This window comes from Heterocephalus glaber, unplaced genomic scaffold, assembly GCF_053883595.1.
Source record: "Heterocephalus glaber isolate CG9 unplaced genomic scaffold, H.glaber_assembly_v1.0 deba00001429, whole genome shotgun sequence".
NCBI lineage: Eukaryota > Metazoa > Chordata > Mammalia > Rodentia > Bathyergidae > Heterocephalus > Heterocephalus glaber.
In genome coordinates this window covers 33,783,647-33,803,755 of record NW_028258294.1, presented here as the reverse complement: position 1 = coordinate 33,803,755, position 20,109 = coordinate 33,783,647, and the positions used below count along the sequence as shown (strand labels likewise).

Genomic DNA, 20,109 nt, shown 5'->3' with positions numbered 1-20,109 from the left:
AGTGACCTTGGCTCCCCACATACTGAGCTGGGAAGTACAGGGCAAGCTCAATTGGATACTTGAGGAACACTGAAGCAGCTGCCATGTGAATGACTTTTTTTCTCAAGAGAATTCTCAGGACCAAGGCCACACACTAGGAATATAGCCATGGGAGAGGGGGACTTAGAAGAGGGCGGGTTACACTGTACTGGGGTGCTGGGACCTTGAGGGGATATGGCTTCTGTAGTTCACAGAATGGAAGAACCTGAGGTGGGCCAAAGCTGCTAGGGAAGGAGTGTGCGTGAGAGCCTTTCCTAGGGCTGTCACCAGGTGGCGCCCTAAGCCAAGTCCTGGAAGGCTACCTGCCCATAGAGGGAGCTTGTTCATTAAGCCACTTCCCAGGAAATAACTCAGTGGGATGACTACATTAGTTGGGTGTTCTTTAGACTCAGTGGTGTAAGACCTAGGGGCACTGCATCACTCATTATAGCTACACTGTTCTCAGGGAGAGGGGTGCAGCTGGGGGTGGTCTTCTTGACTCACTCATTTATTCATTCACTAGACATTCATCAACCTTCTGAGGAGCAAGGTCCAGCACCCTGTCCAGAGGCACATTGTAAATATTTCCTCCAAGAGACTCCTGTGCTATTCCTTCTTGAGTTCGAGCAATGTAGTGGGAGGATAAAAGTGAGGTCATAAAAAATAGGGCGTATGGAGGACACAATGGAGAATACCCCCAACCCAGCCCAGCTCAGCCCACAGTTCTGTCTTCTCTCCCAACTCTGAAATTGCTGCATTTATCAGCTGTACTATGTCTCTGGCATTTATTACAAACTGCCCACTAGCCTGATAAGGTTTTTCCAAGTACTTATCTCCACACTGCTAAATGGTGACACATGCTGTCATATCTTGGTCATCACTATTGTCTCCCACCAACTTCCCACCCTAGTGCCTGCATCTCCAGCTTTCAGCACAGAACTCTGGACACAGGCATGTTCAACAGTGATCTGATGATGTGATAAGTCTGCAGGTCATCTGCAAGACGGGTGTGGGCCCTGCCTAGCAGTCCCTGAAGGTCACAGATATCAGTAACTCTGTTAAAGGTCCCTGAAGTGGGGAGATACGTTGGCTGGACATGAGCATAATCAGCAGCTCTACTTCCAGAAGCAGCCATGTGTCAGGTGGTAGGTGGCCTCACAACATTCTTGGGCTTCCATATTTCAGGTGAATATAGATTACTTTATCATAACAATGTTGTCCCACTAGACAAGAACTTAACACTCATCTCCTATTGGTTTGAAATCTTGTGTTAGAAAAATGTAAGGCAGTGTTATTCCCTGAGTACAATAGTGAGTGATTATATTCATATTCATTCATTCATACATTCATTCATTTGTTGAGCATCTACTATGTGTCACTACTAGGCTAGGGAATGAGACAAATAATGAGCTGAAACAGATGCAGCCCCTCTTTGCTGAATTTAAAATCTTGGCAACAGCAGTCAAATTAACACACAAATACAAACTTATTACTGTGATAAATGCTCTACAGGAGAAGTACATGGTGACACGAAAGCACGTCATAGGAAAATTTAGCCAGGAAGGAAGCCCTTCCTCCAGCTGATAGAGGCAGGAGAACAGTATGGAAATAGACGGTCCAAGCAAAAGCAGATGTGGCATCTTCTGAGACCATTTGCTTCCCCACTGACATATGTTCCCTGAGAGGCAGATTGACCCACTGCTTTGTATTTAAACTCAGGGATATCATACCTTGGGGGCAGCCAGACAAAAGAGCTACAGAACATGGGTTTGATCAAGTAGCAAAAAATTTGTTCAGGACTAACATTATCTGTTCTATCATTTTAAGTGGAAAACCCCCCTGAAAATAGGGACATGAGAGTTGTTTTCAGGATGAACAACTTGCCCCCTTTTCCCAGGACTTTCCCAGTTTCAGCACTGAAAGTTCCAACTTCTGGAATTGTTATGGTGTTAAAAATGAATGTTCCACTTCCTGGGAACCCCCTTAGTCCTGAGCAACCCCGGGTAATCAGTCGTCCCAGTTCCAGTCTCTGCCCAGTATTGCTTCTCATCTTCCTCCTCTCTAAGATGATGTAAGATTAGAATGGGGGTTCTCAAGTCTGGCAGTTAATTAGAATTACTGAGGAGGGTACTAAAAATTAACAGTGCCCAGGCTACCCTTGAAGAGATTTCATTGAGATAAAGTCCAGGTTCCTGTGAGTGTTTACAACTTCCCAGGTGATGCTGCATGGGGCCAGGATTGAGAACGATTGTGTCCCTTGTGGTACTCTGATTCTCATCTAGAGTGAGTTTGTTATTTATAGACTTGCTCATTCCTTTATTTCCAAGCTCCTAAAGCTGGCCCATGTTGTCCATTGTGATCCAGCTGGGGATAGTGACACAGTGTAGATTTTTCTTCTCTCTTCCTTTCTCTTTCTTGCTCTTTTATTTTTTCTACCTCTGACTGCCTGAACCCCTAACGTTTATTTCATCTAGCCATGCTCACTAATCCTGGATCAATCAATGATATCTCTCCCTTTGTCCTGCCTCTGTCCTGGTCTTCCTCTTCACCAGCCTCTCAGACCCCTCACTAAAGAAGCTGGAAGAGATCCCTGGCAACAGTGTCAGGTGCTATGTTGAGGAGTCTTTCCTTTTCTTTCTTCTCATGAGACCATTTCTAGTGTATGCTCCTTCCAGTTAGGTTCTGGGTTTAACTTCCAGGGGCCATCTGGCAGCCTGGAAACCTTACCTTCATTCCTATGTTGGAGTCAGAGGCTGGTACCTATCTCCCTGGCCCACACACTAACATTGGGTGCTGGTACAGTCCATGCCAGCCTCCTCTTCTACCTAATAACCTGGGTTATGATCGCTAAATAGTCTCAGTGCTCAGTGCTTGGTGTGTGGAATATTCCAAGTGCTTCATTGATCCATATCATCAAGGCCTCTAGCCCCAAATGGCAGCCTCCTATACATGAAACATTTTCATCCATTCAATTATCCGCGTAAATTCTTTAGAGTGATTTTAACTTTATTCCTCACATACAAGCTTTCAGCAACATATCTACTGCTTCCAGCCCCTTAATTTCTAACCAAGATAATTTGAAAGAAACCTCCAAACTAGTCTCTTGCTCTTTGATTGAAAAACCACCAAGAGTGGTGTTAAAAATAAGTAAATTAGATCATACCACCAAAATAACTCATCACATCACCATAATAAAAAAGAAAAAATGATTTTGATGCATGTAGAAAAAATTAACACATCTTAAACTTCCATTTATGATTAAAAAGTCTTGGAAAACTAAAAATATTCACAACTTGATAAGGGGCTTCTATGAAAACTATACAACTAAGATATTGATAAAAGTTTGAATTCTTTCTCCTAAAAATCAGTGGCAAGGCAAAAGTGTCTACTTGCATTGTTTTTATTCAACATTGCACTGGAGCAACAAAGTAAGGAGGAAGGAAACATATTAGAAAGGACACATAAAACTTTTTATAAACAAACACCATGACAATCTACATTAAAAAAATCTAATATGTGGTTTTAGCAAGGCCTTGATATCTAAAGTTAATATATAAAACCCAGTTGTATTTCTAAGAAATTAATAATTGAAAATAGAAATTAAAAATAACATTTACAATAATACCAACAAACACAAACTTCCTGAAGATAAATTTAACAAAATATATGGGAGACTTGTACACTAAAAACTAGAAATCATTGTTGAGAGAAATGAAAGGAAGACCTAAACAAATGGAGAGATATACTATATCCATGGATCAAAAGACTCAATATTGTTAAGATGTCATTTCTACTCAAATCCACTTACAGTCTTAATGCAGATCTAAAGTCCTAGCAAGTTATATTTTGTAGACATTGATTCTACAATTATATGAAAATACAAAGACCTTAGCATAGCAATTTTGAAAAATAAGAAAAAGAATCTGAGGACTCACACACTAACCTATTTCAAGCTTACAATAAAACTGTCAATCACGTAAGTGTAGTGTTAGCATACAAACTGACATATAGAACAATGGAACAGAATAGAGTACAGAAATAGACCTACACGTATATTGTCAATTGGTGTTTGAAAAATTGCTAAGGTAATTCAATGGGGAAAAGTTCCTTTTTAACAAATGATACTAGAATAATTCAATATACACAATGAAACAACAAGACATTGACCCTTACCTCACACCTCATATAAATGTTAATTTGAAATGGATCATAAATCTAAATGTAATAGTTAAAACTAGAAAAAAATCTAGGGGCTAACATCAGGAAATCTTTTAGTTAGGCACAGAGTTTTAGCTAAATCATGATAAACGTGAATAATATAGGAAAAATGTATTTATTGGATTGCATCAAAAATAAAGAACTTTTCATTTAAAAAAATGAAAAAATCATAAACTGGAAGAAAATATTTGCTAAACATTTATCCAAGAAGTACAAAAAGTGTTCAGAATACATAAAAAGTCTTAGAGCTCAATAATAAAGAGGGAAACAGCTTAATTAAGAAAAGAGGAAGAGGGAAAATTTTGAAGTAATACTTCACCAAAGATAGGCAAATGGAAAATAAGTTCAATGAAGAGATGCTCAACATCATTAAATATCAGAAAAATGCAAATTGAAGCCATATTTAAATATCATTACACACCCATTAGAATAGTTAAAAAGAGAATGATACTATTAAGTTTTGGTGAAGATGTAGAGAAACTGGAACTCTCACACCTTGCTGGTGGGTATACAAATATACAGCCACCTTAGAAAATAGGTTAGTATTTCTTTTTCTTTCTTTCTTTCTTTTTTTTTTTTGGTAAGGGGGATTGAACTTGGGTCCTTGCACCTGCGCAGCAGGTGGTGAAACCACTGAGCTAAATCCTTGACCCTAGGTTAGTATTTCTTAAAAGTTAAACATACATTTATCACATGACCTGGTAATTCCAGTCCTAGGTATTTACCTAAAAGAAATGAAAACATAAGTCCATGCAAAAACGTATGTCAATATGCAGAAAAGCTTTATCCCTAACAGTTCCAAACTGAAAATAAATGTCAATCGAGCCATAAAGGAATAAAAAAATTGTGGCATATCCATATAATGTAATATGATTAGCAACAAACAAGAAATGAACTATTGCTGTATACCAACATGGATTAATCTCAAAAGCATTGTGTCCTCTGAATAAAGTCATACACCAAAGAGTATATATTTATGATTATGAATATATTATATAACATTCTACAAGTGGGGAAAAAAATGAATCCATGTCAAAGGCTGAGAATGTGAACAGAAGAGTGAGTGAGGAAAAACTAGAGAACTTTTTGGATAGATGGAACTGTTGTAATTTTGATGGGAGTACTATCTGTCTGTCTACACAACTGTAAGTATTTATCAAAGTCATGGCTGGGAGAGGGACATTGGGGAGAAATGGAGAGTGACTGCTTAATGAGTAAGGGGTTTCTTTTGGGAATGATGAAAATGTTCTAAAATTGATTGTGTCGATGGTTACACAACTCTGTGAATATCCTAAAAACCATTCATTGTACACTTTAAATGGGTGAATTAGAAAATATCTGAATTGTATCTCAATAAAACCACTAAAGATTTTTGGTGGAATGAATGCATCAATCTTCCCCTTTTGATCATCTCTTGGCTCTTAAGGAGGACAGTCAGGCAGGCCGTGTCCCATGAGCTGGGTGCTGGGCCTGAAAATGCACAGTTGTTAGCTGATGACTCATACAGTCTGTGCATGTTTCCCCACCCCAGACTCCAGCCTGTGCCCTTCAGATGCTCTGAAGAACTTATTGGAAGGGGTCCTGGAGGATCAGTCTAGGAGGAATTTCTGGTGATTTCCCCCTAGCTCTCCTTGACCAGAGCAAAGCAATCTTTTAGTCAGCTGGGCTGTCACCCTTCCCGGGTAATTACCTCTGTTAACCCCTCCAGATGTGTCATCTGCTCATGGGAGTAATTAAAATGAACTTGGGGTTGATGACTGGGACCACATGGTATCACACCAGCCCTGGCCCAGTGCAGACTGGGAGAACTTGCTCTTCCAGGCACAGGGTGAGTGGAAAGCACCAGTGCTGAGATCAGGAGGGGTGGAGTAGTGAAACAGGAGGGCTCTCTGGTCTTCACTCCTCACCCCCACCCCACCAGGTGGGTCCCAGGTAGTCCCAGGGAGGCCTGAGGATGGTTGGCTGATTAACCTTGTGGTTAGTCTTGGGGCTTTGAACTCTTCAGGCCAAGGCCTGTGATGTGGTGATGAACACAGAGGCCCAAGGTGTGGGCTGAGGCCAGGGAGGAAAGACCAGGTGCAGGAGGTGAGTCTGTAGAGGCCTGGGCTCTTGAAGTGCTATCACAAGGCATCAGAGGGTTGTTCTTGAATCAGAAGTTTAAGGAAATGATTGACTGTTCAGAGAACAGACCTCTGACCTTCCTTCCAGTTCCAACATTTGAACACATCTCATTTTGTTCTCATGTAATCCTATGAGGTGGATCCTACTCCTGGGTAGAGAGGAGGCCACTGAGGTTCAGAAGAGTCAAGTCAATTATTTGCTCCATGTCACAAAACTTCCATGTGGCTGAGCCTGTATTCAAATCCAGGTCTGCCTGACTCAATGACTAAGGTCTTAACCAACCACTGCCCAGTCTCCATAATTCTGCAGTTCTAGAAATCCAGGGTCTTTCTGGTTGCTCTGAAGGGTGTATATGTGACATAAGACTTATCTCAAGAGGGTAGAGCCATGATTCATTCAATTGAAGTGATTTGTAGGAGGACATAGCAATTTTTCTTTGTGATGAGGAGATCAGTGGAAACAATTTAGTCATGAAGCAACTCCTGTTTGGTACATAGTAGAGATTCAATAAAGACTTGTTGACTGACTAACTGGTTGCTTAGATTTGTGGTAGGTATTGTGAGGGGATGCAAGAGAATGGTATTAATTAGTGAATATTTATTAAGTGCCTGTTTTGGGAAAAGTATTGGTCACTGCTGGTTGGCAGACTAGATTGCCTTAGATATTTATTGATTGATTAGTTTGGGGTTTTTTAAAAAATCAAAATAGTTTATTTTAAAATATAAACATGGGGATGAAAAACCCTAAGTTGTAGCATTTTTTTCAAAATAAAATTGCAATTAATACTCAAATCTTCAAGCTTGAAACTCCGTAAACAATTTTCTTTAGAGGTGGTAGATTGTGGTGTTTCTTATGTCACTGGGTATCACTTATGTCTCTTTTTAAAAATGGTGGAAACTGCAGCACACAACATTGTGTGGGGCACTGCTACACTGGAAGAAAGTATTCCTAGGCCACAAGAGCTTTGTTATAGGCAAGATTCCTAGGATTACATTTGAAAAGGAAGAGACATAGATTTCACATGGAAAGAGCACTGATTTTTTTAATATTTCAAATTTAGATGTAAATTTGTAAATCTTCTCAAATTAATTAATCTCTGCCCTTGAAAGCCTTCAGTAATGTTCCTAAGGTTCAGGTAAGTTCTCTCTTAAATAGGAGGACTTGAAATGGGGCACCTTGAAATGTAGGCTAAACTTTAAAAGAAACTTTCATATCAATTGCTGCTATTGGGGTCCAATTTCTTTTTATTACATGTGAATTAACACTGCTCCTAAAAATCTTCCTTCACCAAATCTAGAGAAAAGAAATCTAGATGGCCAAAGCAGATAGCTCTCAAAGAATTATTTAAAAATACGAGGAAAATTCTTTGGCAATATGAAACATACCAAAAATCTTAGTGTAATTTTAAGCTTTGATACCAGTAGAAGTACAGAAGCTACAATGGTATAAAATATCATCTAAAAGTTTTAATTTTGTAAATGTAAAATATTAAACTTAATTTTAATTTTTGTTCCAGTTCCTCTTTCTTTTATTCCCTTTAAGAGAGACTAGAAAAAAATAAGAATAAAATCTTAATATTCCAAATTTGCAAAATTGAAACTTTCAAATGCCATCTGGTAAAAGTTTGCGGCTCTTACACCTGCTGCAGTGCCTGGAAGGCACAGGCATAGCAGTCTGCGGCTTAAAACTGCACTGAAACTTTTGGGATGCCCTGTACTTCACTATCAGCTGGCAATCACTGGATCTCTACGTTGGTTTGTGTTATGAAAATATCTTCTAATATGTTTACTTAGCAGGATAATCATCAGAAAATGAGAATCACCATTAATAGTTCACAAGATGCAGCATGGACTTCATAGAAATAAGACAGTCAATAGAAGCAACTGATGCTTTCTCTTTAAGACCACAAACATGTCACAGTGCTACCAAGTAGTGCTTGCAAAGAACATGAGTGGCAAGTGTTATCCAGCAGCTTTTTGGTTCAAACTGATTGACAGTAATGACTAGCAACTCACGACATCATGGGAGGAAGAACCTTCAATACCTGACAATGCTACAGTCTTCTCCTAAGAGGCATCATGAGTGTGAACACTCCCGTGTTTGGGGCTGGGTGGGGGACCCAGTGGGAGAGACCCTGCTAAGAGGACATGGCTAAGACGCAGGATTTTATTCCCAGCCCCGTGCAATAAAAAAGATCCCCACATTTCAATAGTAATACTACCTCAACCCTAAAGGCATATGCAGCAACATGGGGAGGGGTGAGTAGAAAAACATACAATTATATGGGTAGTGTTTTAAATCTAATTTTAAAAAATAACTAAAAATTTAAATTAGTTTAAATTTAAACTTTGAATTCAAAAGTCTCACAGAGCTCACAGGCATTGGCCGGTGGAGTAAGCAAAAGCCGATATGAGCCAGGAGCTTTTGCTCTGCAGAACTGGCAACTCTGCTCACATCAGTGAGGACAGAAGTGTGCTCCTGCTTTGACAGGCCCTCTCTCCTTCCCGTGCAGTACAGCTGTCACTGCCCAGGAGGCTCTTGAATTCAAGGCCTTTCCCTTTGGTGAAAATACTAACTTAGCTGTTGCTGTTGTTGTTGTTGTTTTAGCAAGAGTGACGGTACTACTCCAGCTTTGTAATTGAGGGGCCCATGATGTCATAGCCTCCATTTCTACCTTTTAAGAGAGGACAGCATTAGACAGTCTGAAGCCAATGGAATCGCCATCACTGGAAGGAAGATCTTCTCATAGCCGCTCTGCACAAGTCTTTGTCTTCACCCAATCCTGATATGGCCTCTAGGTCCTGTGATCTTTCTTTCATGAGAGGCGCAAACACAAAACATATGTTGTTTTCATCTGCTAAAGAGTGAAGGTCAAAGTAGTATTTGGCATACACACTGGCAGACACATTAACATTATACTTGAGCAGGTCCAAGTCATGCCTTTCCAATGCATTTATGTCCTGGAGCGTAACATCCCTGAGGACCCTGCAGAAGTCTGTGTTCCACACAGCCTCGTTGAGCCAAACCTTGCAGGCAAGAAGAATGGCTCCCAGCACCATCCTTCTCCAGTTAGCAGGACAGATGTCCACCTCAGCGTACGACAAAAGCCTTTCTAAGTAGACCAAAGTTGTTATTGAACATTCAGTTGGTAACCATGCAGCATTAAAAATAACAGCAACAAATCTGTAAATACATTTGTGTTCAGGATCATGCTGAAAATATTCCTCTGGAAGCTTCTCTCTTGTGAGTGGATGCAATCTCTCATCAAAAATATCGAGAGATCTATCTGCATCTCTGTTCTTTATGTGGTAATATACTGCTAAGGTCACACACTGCACCATATTTCTACGATTAGGCAGGCTAAGTGTGCTGTCATCTAGAAATATCATTGAGCAGGAGCTATACTTCTTAGTAAACTGCACTGGAGACACTTCATTGAAATAGTTGCTTTTCCTCTGATCTTGTGTGTATGCATGAGATTTGTTCAGGAAAATTATGCTTGCCCTTGGATGGTCAGAAGGGCTTGATTCCAGAGCTGCACCTAGCAAGCACAAGGGCCTGGCTTTGATTCCCAAGACTTGGGGCATCTCCCGGTCACTGATGTGGTGCAGGTGGTGGCCATCCCTGGTTCCCATGAAAAACTCCTCAGTCTCCTGGGAAGCAGGTGCTTGTGCTACTGCATCTCCAGCCACTGCTCCACAGATCTCAGACCCATAGTCTGGCTCCACAGGCCCCTTGCACCTGCCCGGCTTGCAGTTGTGTGACTCCTTGTGACTCAGGCAGGCTCCTGCCACTGCAGAACTGCAGGGCCAAAGGGCTGGGGGATCCTGGAGGGGGCAGGACCAGCAGGGGGTCTAAGAAGGCATCATGGTGGGTGGGGGAGAAGACCTGGAGAGGGAGGAGGGAAAGAGGGTGCAGAGAGCAGAAGAGAGGGCAACGGGAGGGAGGAGGTAGGTAGAAGAAGGCAGGGGAAGGGGAGGGAGAAAGAAAGTAGGGAGGGGAAAGGGACAGGAGGGACAAGGGAGGCAAGGCTGGGGGGGCGGTGAGGGTTGTTGTTGTTTTTTTAAGACAGTCTTGTTTATGTAGTTCAGGCAGGTTTTGATCTCACTACATAGGCCAGGCTGGCTTCCAGCTTGTGACAATCCTCCTGCTTCAGCCTCTCTAGCGCTGGGATTACAGGCATTCCCGTCACACAGACCTTTAATTGTTGGATTTTTTAGATGCCAGTAATTAATTTGTAAACAAATACTGTCCAAATTGAATAAAATATATCCATTAATCCAGCCTCATACTAGTGAATTTGCAACATTTGTTTCAGACTTTCTAAATATGTTGAAATTATTTGAACAAATAAATTATTAAATTATTCATATATTTATATTTAAATTACATATTTATTTATATAGTTATATATTTATTAAATTATTTACATAAATTATTGAATAAATAAAAGTTGTTGAATAAATTGTTACCAAGAAAAAAATGCCTTACCATTTTTATTGAACATTCTCTCATTTAATCCTCACAACCCTAATGGATAGTTATTATTCTTCCTGTTTTATGGATAAGAAATTGAGATTAGGACAGTAAATTTTTAAGTAATTTAACCAGCATTCCAACATATGGTGTGTGTGTGTGTGTGTGTGTGTGTGTGTGTATAACCATAAGATCACAACCCTTGTGTGGCAAAACTAAGGCCAACCAGGAAAACAATGTAAATTTATAGATCTTCAAAAGCTGAACCAAATTCTGATGCAATGAAAGAGTGAGCATCAAAGAACTTGAAAGCATCAAATGAAGACAAGTTGTAGAGCAATCTATTTGCCCAGAGTTTTAAACTTCAATAATAATGTCCCAAGAACTCCAAGTGGTTCAAAGTCCTCAAGAGCCACCTCACACCATCCACTGTGTGATCTCTCAGGGTCAGACAGAGCAGATCTACCTTTTCCAGCTCACCCTTGAGAGAACTCAAGTGAATTTGTCATCTGCAGTGCCACTAACAAGGTGGCTGGTCAGGGCTGGACTGAGGTCAGGAGGCACTGACCCTGTGACATGCCATAGGCTGGAAACAAAGACAGGTTCAAGGGAAGTGTTTACATCTTCACAAAGTTTTAATCAGTCATAGTTATTAAGGAACTCTAAGACCCTGGAGTGATACCTGGACAATTTAGTGACTTAGTAAGGCCTTGTCTCAAAAAATAAAAATAAAACAAAATAAAGAAAGGGCTGGGGCTATAGCTCAATGCAAAGGCCCTGGGTTCAATCCACAGTACAAGAAGAGGAAAAAAAAAAAGATTCTGAGGCTGTTGAAATGTACTAATGTACCATCCAACACTGTGAAGTGCACAATGTTGGAGGCACTTCAGTGGCAGTGAGGCCCAGCCAAGAAGCCTGAGACTGCTTAGGACAGTTGTCTGGCCTCTCTGGGCGTTAGAGAGAATGTTACCTGTCCTGTCTGCCTTGGAAGGTGATCCTAAGGGCCAGATGAGATAAGGAAGAGAAAGTGCCTTGCAAATGTGATATTCTTCAGTTTTATTAACCTGCTAAAGATGTCCCTAAATGGCTCTCGGTTTCTCTGCTGGAGACAATCTCCTTGCTCTGTTTGCCTGTGGGCCTGACTCAGCACATACAAACTTCTCTACCCATTTGGAGTTGGATTAAGTCAGGTCAAAGGATACTGATTACACAGGCTCATCCAGGGAACCAGAGTAGGAATGTAAACACTTGGGTGAAGAAATGACCTCAGAGTTCATTCAGCTTCTCTATGTGTGCACAGTAAATTATCGTAATCCTTTAGCTAATTTTATTCTAAAAGGAGACGTGTTCAGAAAGTGGAAAAAGCAGAAAGGATCATGTTTTCTTTCCAAATTCTGAATATTCTATAAAAGAAGTGGAATGATGTAGCTGCACCCAAATAGCTGAGTTTCTGGTGTTAACCAGGTTTAAAGTCTGGGCACCTGATTTTTTCCAGATGATTCACATTTGAAAGGCAAAAATTCAAAATGTGCAACATTTTCCTTCCACTGAACAAATAATATAAATGTCTGTCTTTAGGTGACGGCTGGCAAAACACAGCATGATTAATCTGGGGACCTGCAGGAGTTCACCTTCAGTGACTTCACACTTACCACCTGTGTGATAAAAACACACCTGAAGCAGCTGTGAAATAAACCCAGGAAAAGAATTGCATCAGAATGAAATATTCCTTTTTTATGTGTTCTGAGTTGCAAAGAGCATAAAGGTTCTAACAAGAATGTACGAATTCAACATTTTTAAATGTATTATCAAAGCAGTAGATTGACATTAAAGAAAAATTTAAAATATCCCACAGATATTGTCATGATGAGAACATGGGCAAAAAGGCACGGATTTGAGATTTAGCTCAATTCACTGTTGACTTTGGAAGGTATACATACTTCTTTGAGCCTTTGCTTCCTTGTTACAAAATGAGTTCTGAAAATATAAATAATACAAGTGTCAATGTTCTGTAAAGGTGAGTTTTTATTCCCTGGTGCTCCTTTTATTTTTATCCAAGGGAAAAAATACGTACATACCTACATACATACAGATATACAGTCTCTTCTCCTAGTTTTTATTTATTGCATGCCTCACCTGTTTTGCTTTTTCTCTGGTTTCTGACTTTTCCATTCCTGACTCTCTGGGCAACCCTCAAGGGCATTTGCTTCTTATTCAAACTACGATTCTGTTTCTCTCTCTCAAATTCTCTGCTTCGCAGCTCATTGGCAAGGAGCTCCAGCCTACCTAATTACCTTTGTCAGCCTCTGTGAACGCCTTGCCAAAGGTGAAAGGTGCCTTATTTTTTAGGATAGGAAAGTGGATTTCAGGGGCCACCGGGGGCCACCAGGGAAGAAGTCACACTGCTTAGATGTAACAGAGCCACAACAAGAGACCAGTCCAGCTCTTACTCCAGGGCTTTCTCCACCAAAGCTCCAACCAGGAACCCTGTTTTTTGCTTGGGCTTTAGTTTGAAAGCACATAACTTAACACTCTCCTTTCCTGTTCAAAATTCTCATTGTTGAAACCATAATTCTATCTATCTATCTATCTATCTATCTATCTATCTCATCATGACTTCTATTTGTCAGTGGGCACCATGTGCCAGGTCCTGTGCCAAATGTGTCATACAAATAATGTCATTGAATGGACAAAATACTGTATTTGAATGGAATTTTATGGTTGAGGAGACTGAAATGCTGAGAGGGAAGTGACTTACCCAAATACATAGAGGTACAGGTTGAGTACCCCTAATAAAAACATCCCAAATCCAAAGTACTCTACAATCTGAAACTTTTTGAGCACTGACATAATGCCACAAGTGGAAAATTCCACCCTGCCCTCATGTGATACATCAAAATAAAAACACAGGTGCGCTAAAAACATCATATAAAATTACCTCCAAACTATGTGCAAGCAGTATACATGAAACATAAATGATTTTCATGTTTAGACTTGGTCCTATCCCCAAGATATCTCACTATGTATATGGAAATATTCCAACTCCCTCCTAAAAAATCCAGAATCTAAAATAAGTCTGGTCTGAAGCATTTCAGATAAGAGATACTTCACCTGCACTACACAGAAGAGCTGTGATTCTATAGCCAACTGGACTCAAAACCCTAATCCCAACCCCAACCCCAAACCCGGCCCTGACTCTAACCCTAATCTTACAAACCCCTCTGTATTTGCTGTTTTGAATGTTCCTACCAGGCCTGTCCAGCTCCCCTTGACTACCCTAGAGTGTCAGCCCGTCTTGCTGTCTTTCTCACAGCTTCAAATCTTACCTTCTCTTCCAGATATCCTCTTCAGATGGGTCAGCCAGGAGTTGAGAACATTCCTGTCTGAATGTGGTATTCTGGTGGCCACAGTAGTAAGGTAATCATTCATTCTTCTTTACTCTGCATCTTTCACTCAGCCATGCACTGGTACATTTGAGTTTGCCTCTGCTGGGCTTAAATCCTGTGTTCCATCAGCATCTCTGGTCAGCCTGCAGCTGCTTCACTTCTGTAGAAAAACGAGCAGCAGCCCAATGGGTATTTCCAGCAAACAACAGGTGCTTTTTATCTACAGAATCAGAGGAACTCATAATACGTATGGCTGTGAGACTCCCTGCCTCCAGACCCACCACAGGAGAGCCATGGTGGTTGTGGAGAAACCTGTGGCTATGAGGGGACCTGAAGCACTTCACCTTGAGAGCAAGTGGAGTAAGTGGGTATCCTCAGTTGTGAAAAACGATTCACTCAGAGGGTCACCAAGAATCACCTTAAAAAGTATGAGAAAGGGGCCGGGGATTTAGCTCAGTGGTTTCACCGCCTGCTACGTAAGCGCAAGGACCGGAGTTCGATCCCCAGTACCAAAAAAAAAAAAAGTATGAGAAGGGCTGTCGTGGGGAAGTGGAATTTGTCTTCTGTCATGTGTCCCATAAAGGGGAAGCAGGAACCATGTTGAAAAATGGGTGAATCACAAGGAAGAGCAGCTGTGCAAATCCTTCTTTGGAAAGAAGTGGCACCTACACTGTCAGGACTTTACCCCATGGGGCACTGGCATTTTCTACTCCTTGGAGCCATTCAGGTAGTTACCAAGCAGGGCTGTCACAGAGGGTCCACCCCAGGGACTCAGCTTCTCTGGCCTGGAGAGCAAGCTCTCCACCTGGCTCTTGACCTGGAGGGCAAGGCATATGGATGCCAAGGCTCAGCAGTGGCCTTAGAAGTGGAGAGGCTCCTCACTAGGAGCAAGCCAAGAGCACTAGGCTGTCCTGTCCTCAGGACTGGATGGTCAGTGGGAGGGGGTCCCTCTGCTGTGGCATAGCAGGCCGGTGGAGGGCAGAGAGCTCTGCTTTGTTGGAGAGCCAGGAAATGGCACCCCAAAATTAGAGCCACCATGGTTCTTGTGAGAGCTCTCCAGAGCTCTCTTCTCCAGCCTCTGCCTCTGGAGTAGATGTCCCTCAAAGACCTAAAGCTGAGCGAAGTGTTTCTATTCTTAAGTGTAAATGGGGGAGAGTAGTAGTCTTTTCCTTTAAGTCTTTCCTCAAATCTTACCTGAGAGGCCATCCCAGGTGTGCTTTTCCTATTATGACTTCATGTCTTCAGCCTTCCTGATCCCTTCCTGCCTTATTTTTCCCTATTGCACGTCTCACCTTCTAATGTATTGCTTAATTGGCTTACTAATTTTTGTCTGTCTGCCTACCTCCAACACCGGTGCCATAGGGCAGGGGTCTTGGCCTATTTTGTCCCCAGCCCCAAGTGTAAACCAAGAAATCATAAACAAGGCTCACAAGAGAAGCTAAGACAGTTTTATTTAGGTGCAGAAAAGATTTGCAAATTGGGGACACTGGCTCAGTGTCCACCAAGGTTAGGCAGGACCAAGGCTTTTAAAACAAAAAGAGCATGCTTAGGGAAAAGATAAGCAGAACTGAAGTGGGTTCAGCCGTTGGAAACTGGCGTCAACCAGAGCAGTCACAAATTTTTTAAATCCATTGAAATGTTGGGGCCAAGAGGCAACTGGCTAATGACATGCTTGTCAAACCTTGCAACATACTGTCATACTTTTTGAAAATTGCTATCTCTGTCAGATTCAGTCTTGATATGATGCCTACGTGGCAGTTTACTCAGATCAGAAAAATCTCCCTTCTTCAAAAAGGATGTTTGCTTTCTTTTTTGACCATTCTGCAGCCAAGTTGATTTTTTGTTATCCCTAGAACAAGACCAGGCATGTAAGAGGCACTCAATAAATATTTGTTGAATGAATGCATGAAAGATATATGTAAAGCATCTCACAGGATACCCAGCACCTTATCATTATTGCTGCGACTGCTGTTTGTTATGTGCGATTTGTGCAGATTCCTTAGTCTGTCTGGCCATTGTCTCTCCATCTGTAAAATGAGAAGAGAGAACCACTAGATGATCTCTGCACTTCCGTCACACTCTAAGACTCTTAGCACTCCCAAGTGCTGAGAATCTCCAATGCTCTTGCTCTGTCAACTGTGGAGATGCATAGATAGCTCTTCTATTTCTTTTGACTCTGAGGATCAGAATGGGATGCAGATGTGGGATCATGTCAAACCAATAGTTCCTGGATCGGTTTCCATTCAGATATTTATGTGTTTTATTGTAATTAACTTTGAGGTGTCCTTTCATAACCTTTTTATTGTTTTCAAGAGAAGTAATTTATTATCGTATGTGCATAATAAAAGCCATTTAATTTCTTGGTTAAGAATTTTCATAGAAATAAGTGGAGTTCAGAAAAAAGAAATTTGCAGGCCAAGAGCCCTGATTTGGCATTTGGACATGCAGTCCTTGGAGATGAAGGTCACACTGCCCTGCCCTCTATGGGGCCCTGCCCCTAGCCTTGGGCATCCTTTGTGGGAGTGGGGCACCCTTTAAGGGATCAGGTCAGCAGGGCTAAGCCATCTTCTCTCTGAAGCTCACTCTGGAGGAGGAAACCTGGAGCCCTCCGGAAGCCTCCCGGTGGCCTCTGTGGGAGCAGTTTCAGGAGCAAAGGCAGCTAGCTTCAAGCTCCCCCTATTCGCTGAGTGACTGGGATGGCCCAGGACAGGGCAGACAGACAGGTCTGGCAAGTTCCGTGGTTTTTGTACTCAGGATTACCTCACACATCCCAACCTGGTTTCCCCGCCCCCATTTGGTGGGGGCCAGCCCTCAGCCTCGACCTCCTTTTCCCCACATGCTGGGGGAGCCTCGGGCCAACATGGCTCTTCTCCTCGACAGCAGCTGAGACTGGAAGGCTCATCCCTCCGAGGCCATGGAAAGGGACAGCTGCTGGGTAAGTGTATCTGTGAGCCTGTGCTGGGGAGCAGGGACAGAGCCGGGAGGCAGGTAGGGCGCTGCCACCTGTGTGGCTGGGGTTTTGTGGGAAATTGAATGTGCCTTTTCCGGTTGGAAGCTACTTGGGATTGAGAGTTTTTGGCCTTGTTTTTATTTTGGCCCCTAGAAGGAGCCCCTGAGGGAGAATCTGATGGGGTTGGGGTCTGGACACACATCTCAGGGCTGCATGGCTGAATCCTGCTGTGTGGCTTCTGAGCACTCTGCCCAGGACATCTATGTTGTTAGGTGGATGACTCTGCTGTTAGCTTGTTGAGAATTTAATCAAACCTAATTATTGCTATTTGATAATTAAGAGCATTTTTACCTAATCTTCAAGGTTATCTTGTGTAACACATTAGCTAGATTCCTAAACCTTCCCAGGAAAATGTGGCTTTCTATGTGCATTGAAGATTTTCATGAGGATTTTTTCAACCACTCTTGATCACTTAGTTTTTGGCTTAATAAGGCTCATGTTTGGGCAGGGCTTCCTTATATCTAACCACACTTCCTTCTGCTGCAACCAAGATTCTTCTTCTCTTGGGGGTAGTAGAGAGCAGCTAGAAAGTAGCTCTGTGGACAAGCCAGTAATACACACGTGAAGGCTTCCCAAGGCCTTATTCAACTGTGCCTCTGCTTTCTTTTCTTGAGGAATTTCCCTCGGTTCTCTAACTTTTCCTTCAGTCTTGTTTTCTGCTCCATTCCGTATTGTCTATATTTGCTGATGTGATAAGAAATGGGACTCTGGGAAGAATGGGTCAACCCTAGATTTGAGAAAGATCAACTTATCCTACATTGTAGCCGATGGTTATCTTGTGGTCCATTCTGAGCCCCAGATGTGCTTCTCCAATCTTCACCATCATTTCTCCCACTATTCTTTCAGCCGCCTCTTGACTTTCTCCCCCTAGACCCCAGATCCCTCTGCTGGCCTTTTCTCTGGCCTTTCTTTCTCATATCTCCACCTCACCAAGGTAATTAGGCCTTGGGTCCCTGGAGCTCAATGGAGTCTGGTGAGCAGAAAGGGTGGTACACCAGGCAGAATGGAGTTTTGTCCAAAACTTGGGGAAGATGAATCCACAGTCACAGCTATGGTGTGTCCTGCTTTGTCGCTTATTGGGATCCTAAACTTGATGGTTCCTAAAGCAACCAGGTGGCCATGTGCATGTTGGAGGTGATGTTAGGGGTAGGGACAGGGTGATAGAGGTGCTGTCTGCCTAGGCAGCTCATCTCTCCAGAGTAAAAGACCAGCAACCAGGGAAGGTTGCTGGAGCAGCAGAGAACGGAGAATAGGCCTTTCACTTTTGATTGGAAAATGAGGACTCCCAAGTAACTTGTGAACTAAGTGTCAAAGATATGATAGATCCCAGGATCATTCTGGAAAAGAAATTTTCTGAACTTATCTTGGAGTGAAAGAAACAAACCATTTCATTCCTTTAAGGCTTTTAAATCTGCCACCTTATTTAGGGTGAAATGAACCTGGGGTGGAGGCAGGGAGAGCTATAGTTGGGCCTTCTAATCTTGTCTGCAAATGTCTTAAGATTGATCAAATAGGAGTGGGTTGGAAGAGACTGGTCATGTGAGGCCATGCCTTCTCCCCGAGGGTTTTATTGTAGAGAGAAGCATTGTGCTCTTTGTCTTTCAGCTCCAAAAATAGCAAGGAAGACTGGTCCATAGGCTTAGACCTGATAATGCTCCCATAGGAGGCACTGGGTTTTCAGAAGGATCTTGCAAGGGGGATCCCAGCTATGCAGGAGGTGAATGCATGAGTCGAGGCCAGCTTGGACAACTTAGCAAGACTGTCTCAAAAAGAAACAAACAGAAAAGCTGTGCTGTGGTGGACAGAGAACTGATCAAGTTTTGGGCAATTACTTAAGCTCCATGTACCTAGTTTCTTCATCTGTAACTGGAATAACAGCACTTACCTCAAGGAGTCTCAGAATAGTCTTCCACATGGCAAAGTGCTTCCAAAATAGCATCCAGCTTAGATAAAGATGCAGATATAGTTACAGTGTTAAGAATTATTGCCATCATCATCACTACCATCATTATCATCATCATCTAGGGACTAATCCTGGCTCCTAAATTTGGACAAATATTTTCTCTTCCCCATGCCTCAGTTTTCCCAGCTACCAAAGAAGGTTAGACAAATTGCTCTCTGAGATCCTTTTCTGGCTCCATGGCAGTCACTGGAATTAGAATCGACTGCAGGTGTGCATTTGTTCTTGCCAAATAGTGCATATTTTGTGCTTTTTCAAAATGAGTCATATTTTTTAATGCTGTGAGAAATGCAATACTTGTTAAAGCTAGACTGAATAGACCCATTGATAAAGCCACAATCCTTTGTAGAACAGATTTTCCTATACTGGGAATTCCTAAAATGGAGCTGATTCTAAATCAGCCCAAGACCACAGATACTCTGGATTAATGAGACCCAGGAATATCCAGGATGAGGCATCTTCCCCAAACCAGGCTAGGCAGGTTCCCAAGATGGCAGATGAGTAGACTCAGGTCTCTCTTCCTTGCCCCAGCCCCAAAGTGCAGACCCTCTGGAGTCACCACCTGAGATTTCTGCTTCACCTTTTCATTGGTGCTGAGCAGCCTTCCATCCGGTACTTCCTGCCACGCTTTCCTCTGCATTGTCCTCTATGACTTGACAAATGGGAGCATAAATGTGTGGGAGTGTGCGTATGGGACTGTAGGCTGGGTGCTGGGTGGGAAGGTAGACTGATGTAACAGTGGCCACTTAGTTTAAGTGTCTTGTTTTGCCAAAACAGCTTCCTCTTGGTATAGCAACAGTGAGGATGGACTGTGCTGGGGCAAGTGAGTAGGGTGGTAGTGGAGGTGGCACGAGGGAAGACACCACAGAACCCAGCTTGCCAGCTGAGCAGGAGGCCTGGGCAGCACCAGGTGGAGGCTG

At 42.3% G+C, this 20,109-nt stretch overlaps 1 protein-coding gene and 1 pseudogene across 6 annotated transcripts in view; one reads left to right on the top strand and one right to left on the bottom strand.

Annotated features, from left to right (window-relative positions):
- Positions 1-20,109, top strand: part of Tmprss13 (transmembrane serine protease 13) — a 65,383-nt gene that overhangs the window by 21,936 nt on the left and 23,338 nt on the right. For 3 of the 6 annotated variants that reach the window (XR_015451681.1, XM_021237823.2, XM_021237826.2), the window contains exon 2: positions 14,172-14,250. Coding sequence is in view for 4 of the 6 variants with exons in the window: in XM_021237823.2 (XP_021093482.2) it covers positions 14,221-14,250 (30 nt within the window). In the remaining 2 variants the exon portion in view is untranslated. Of the gene's footprint in view, positions 1-14,171; positions 14,251-16,864; positions 17,155-20,109 lie in introns of those variants that run through there. The other 3 variants (XM_087212438.1, XM_087212437.1, XM_004856680.3) reach the window with 3 other exon arrangements.
- LOC101697031 (cyclin-Y-like protein 1 pseudogene) lies at positions 9,035-13,005 on the bottom strand (annotated as a pseudogene).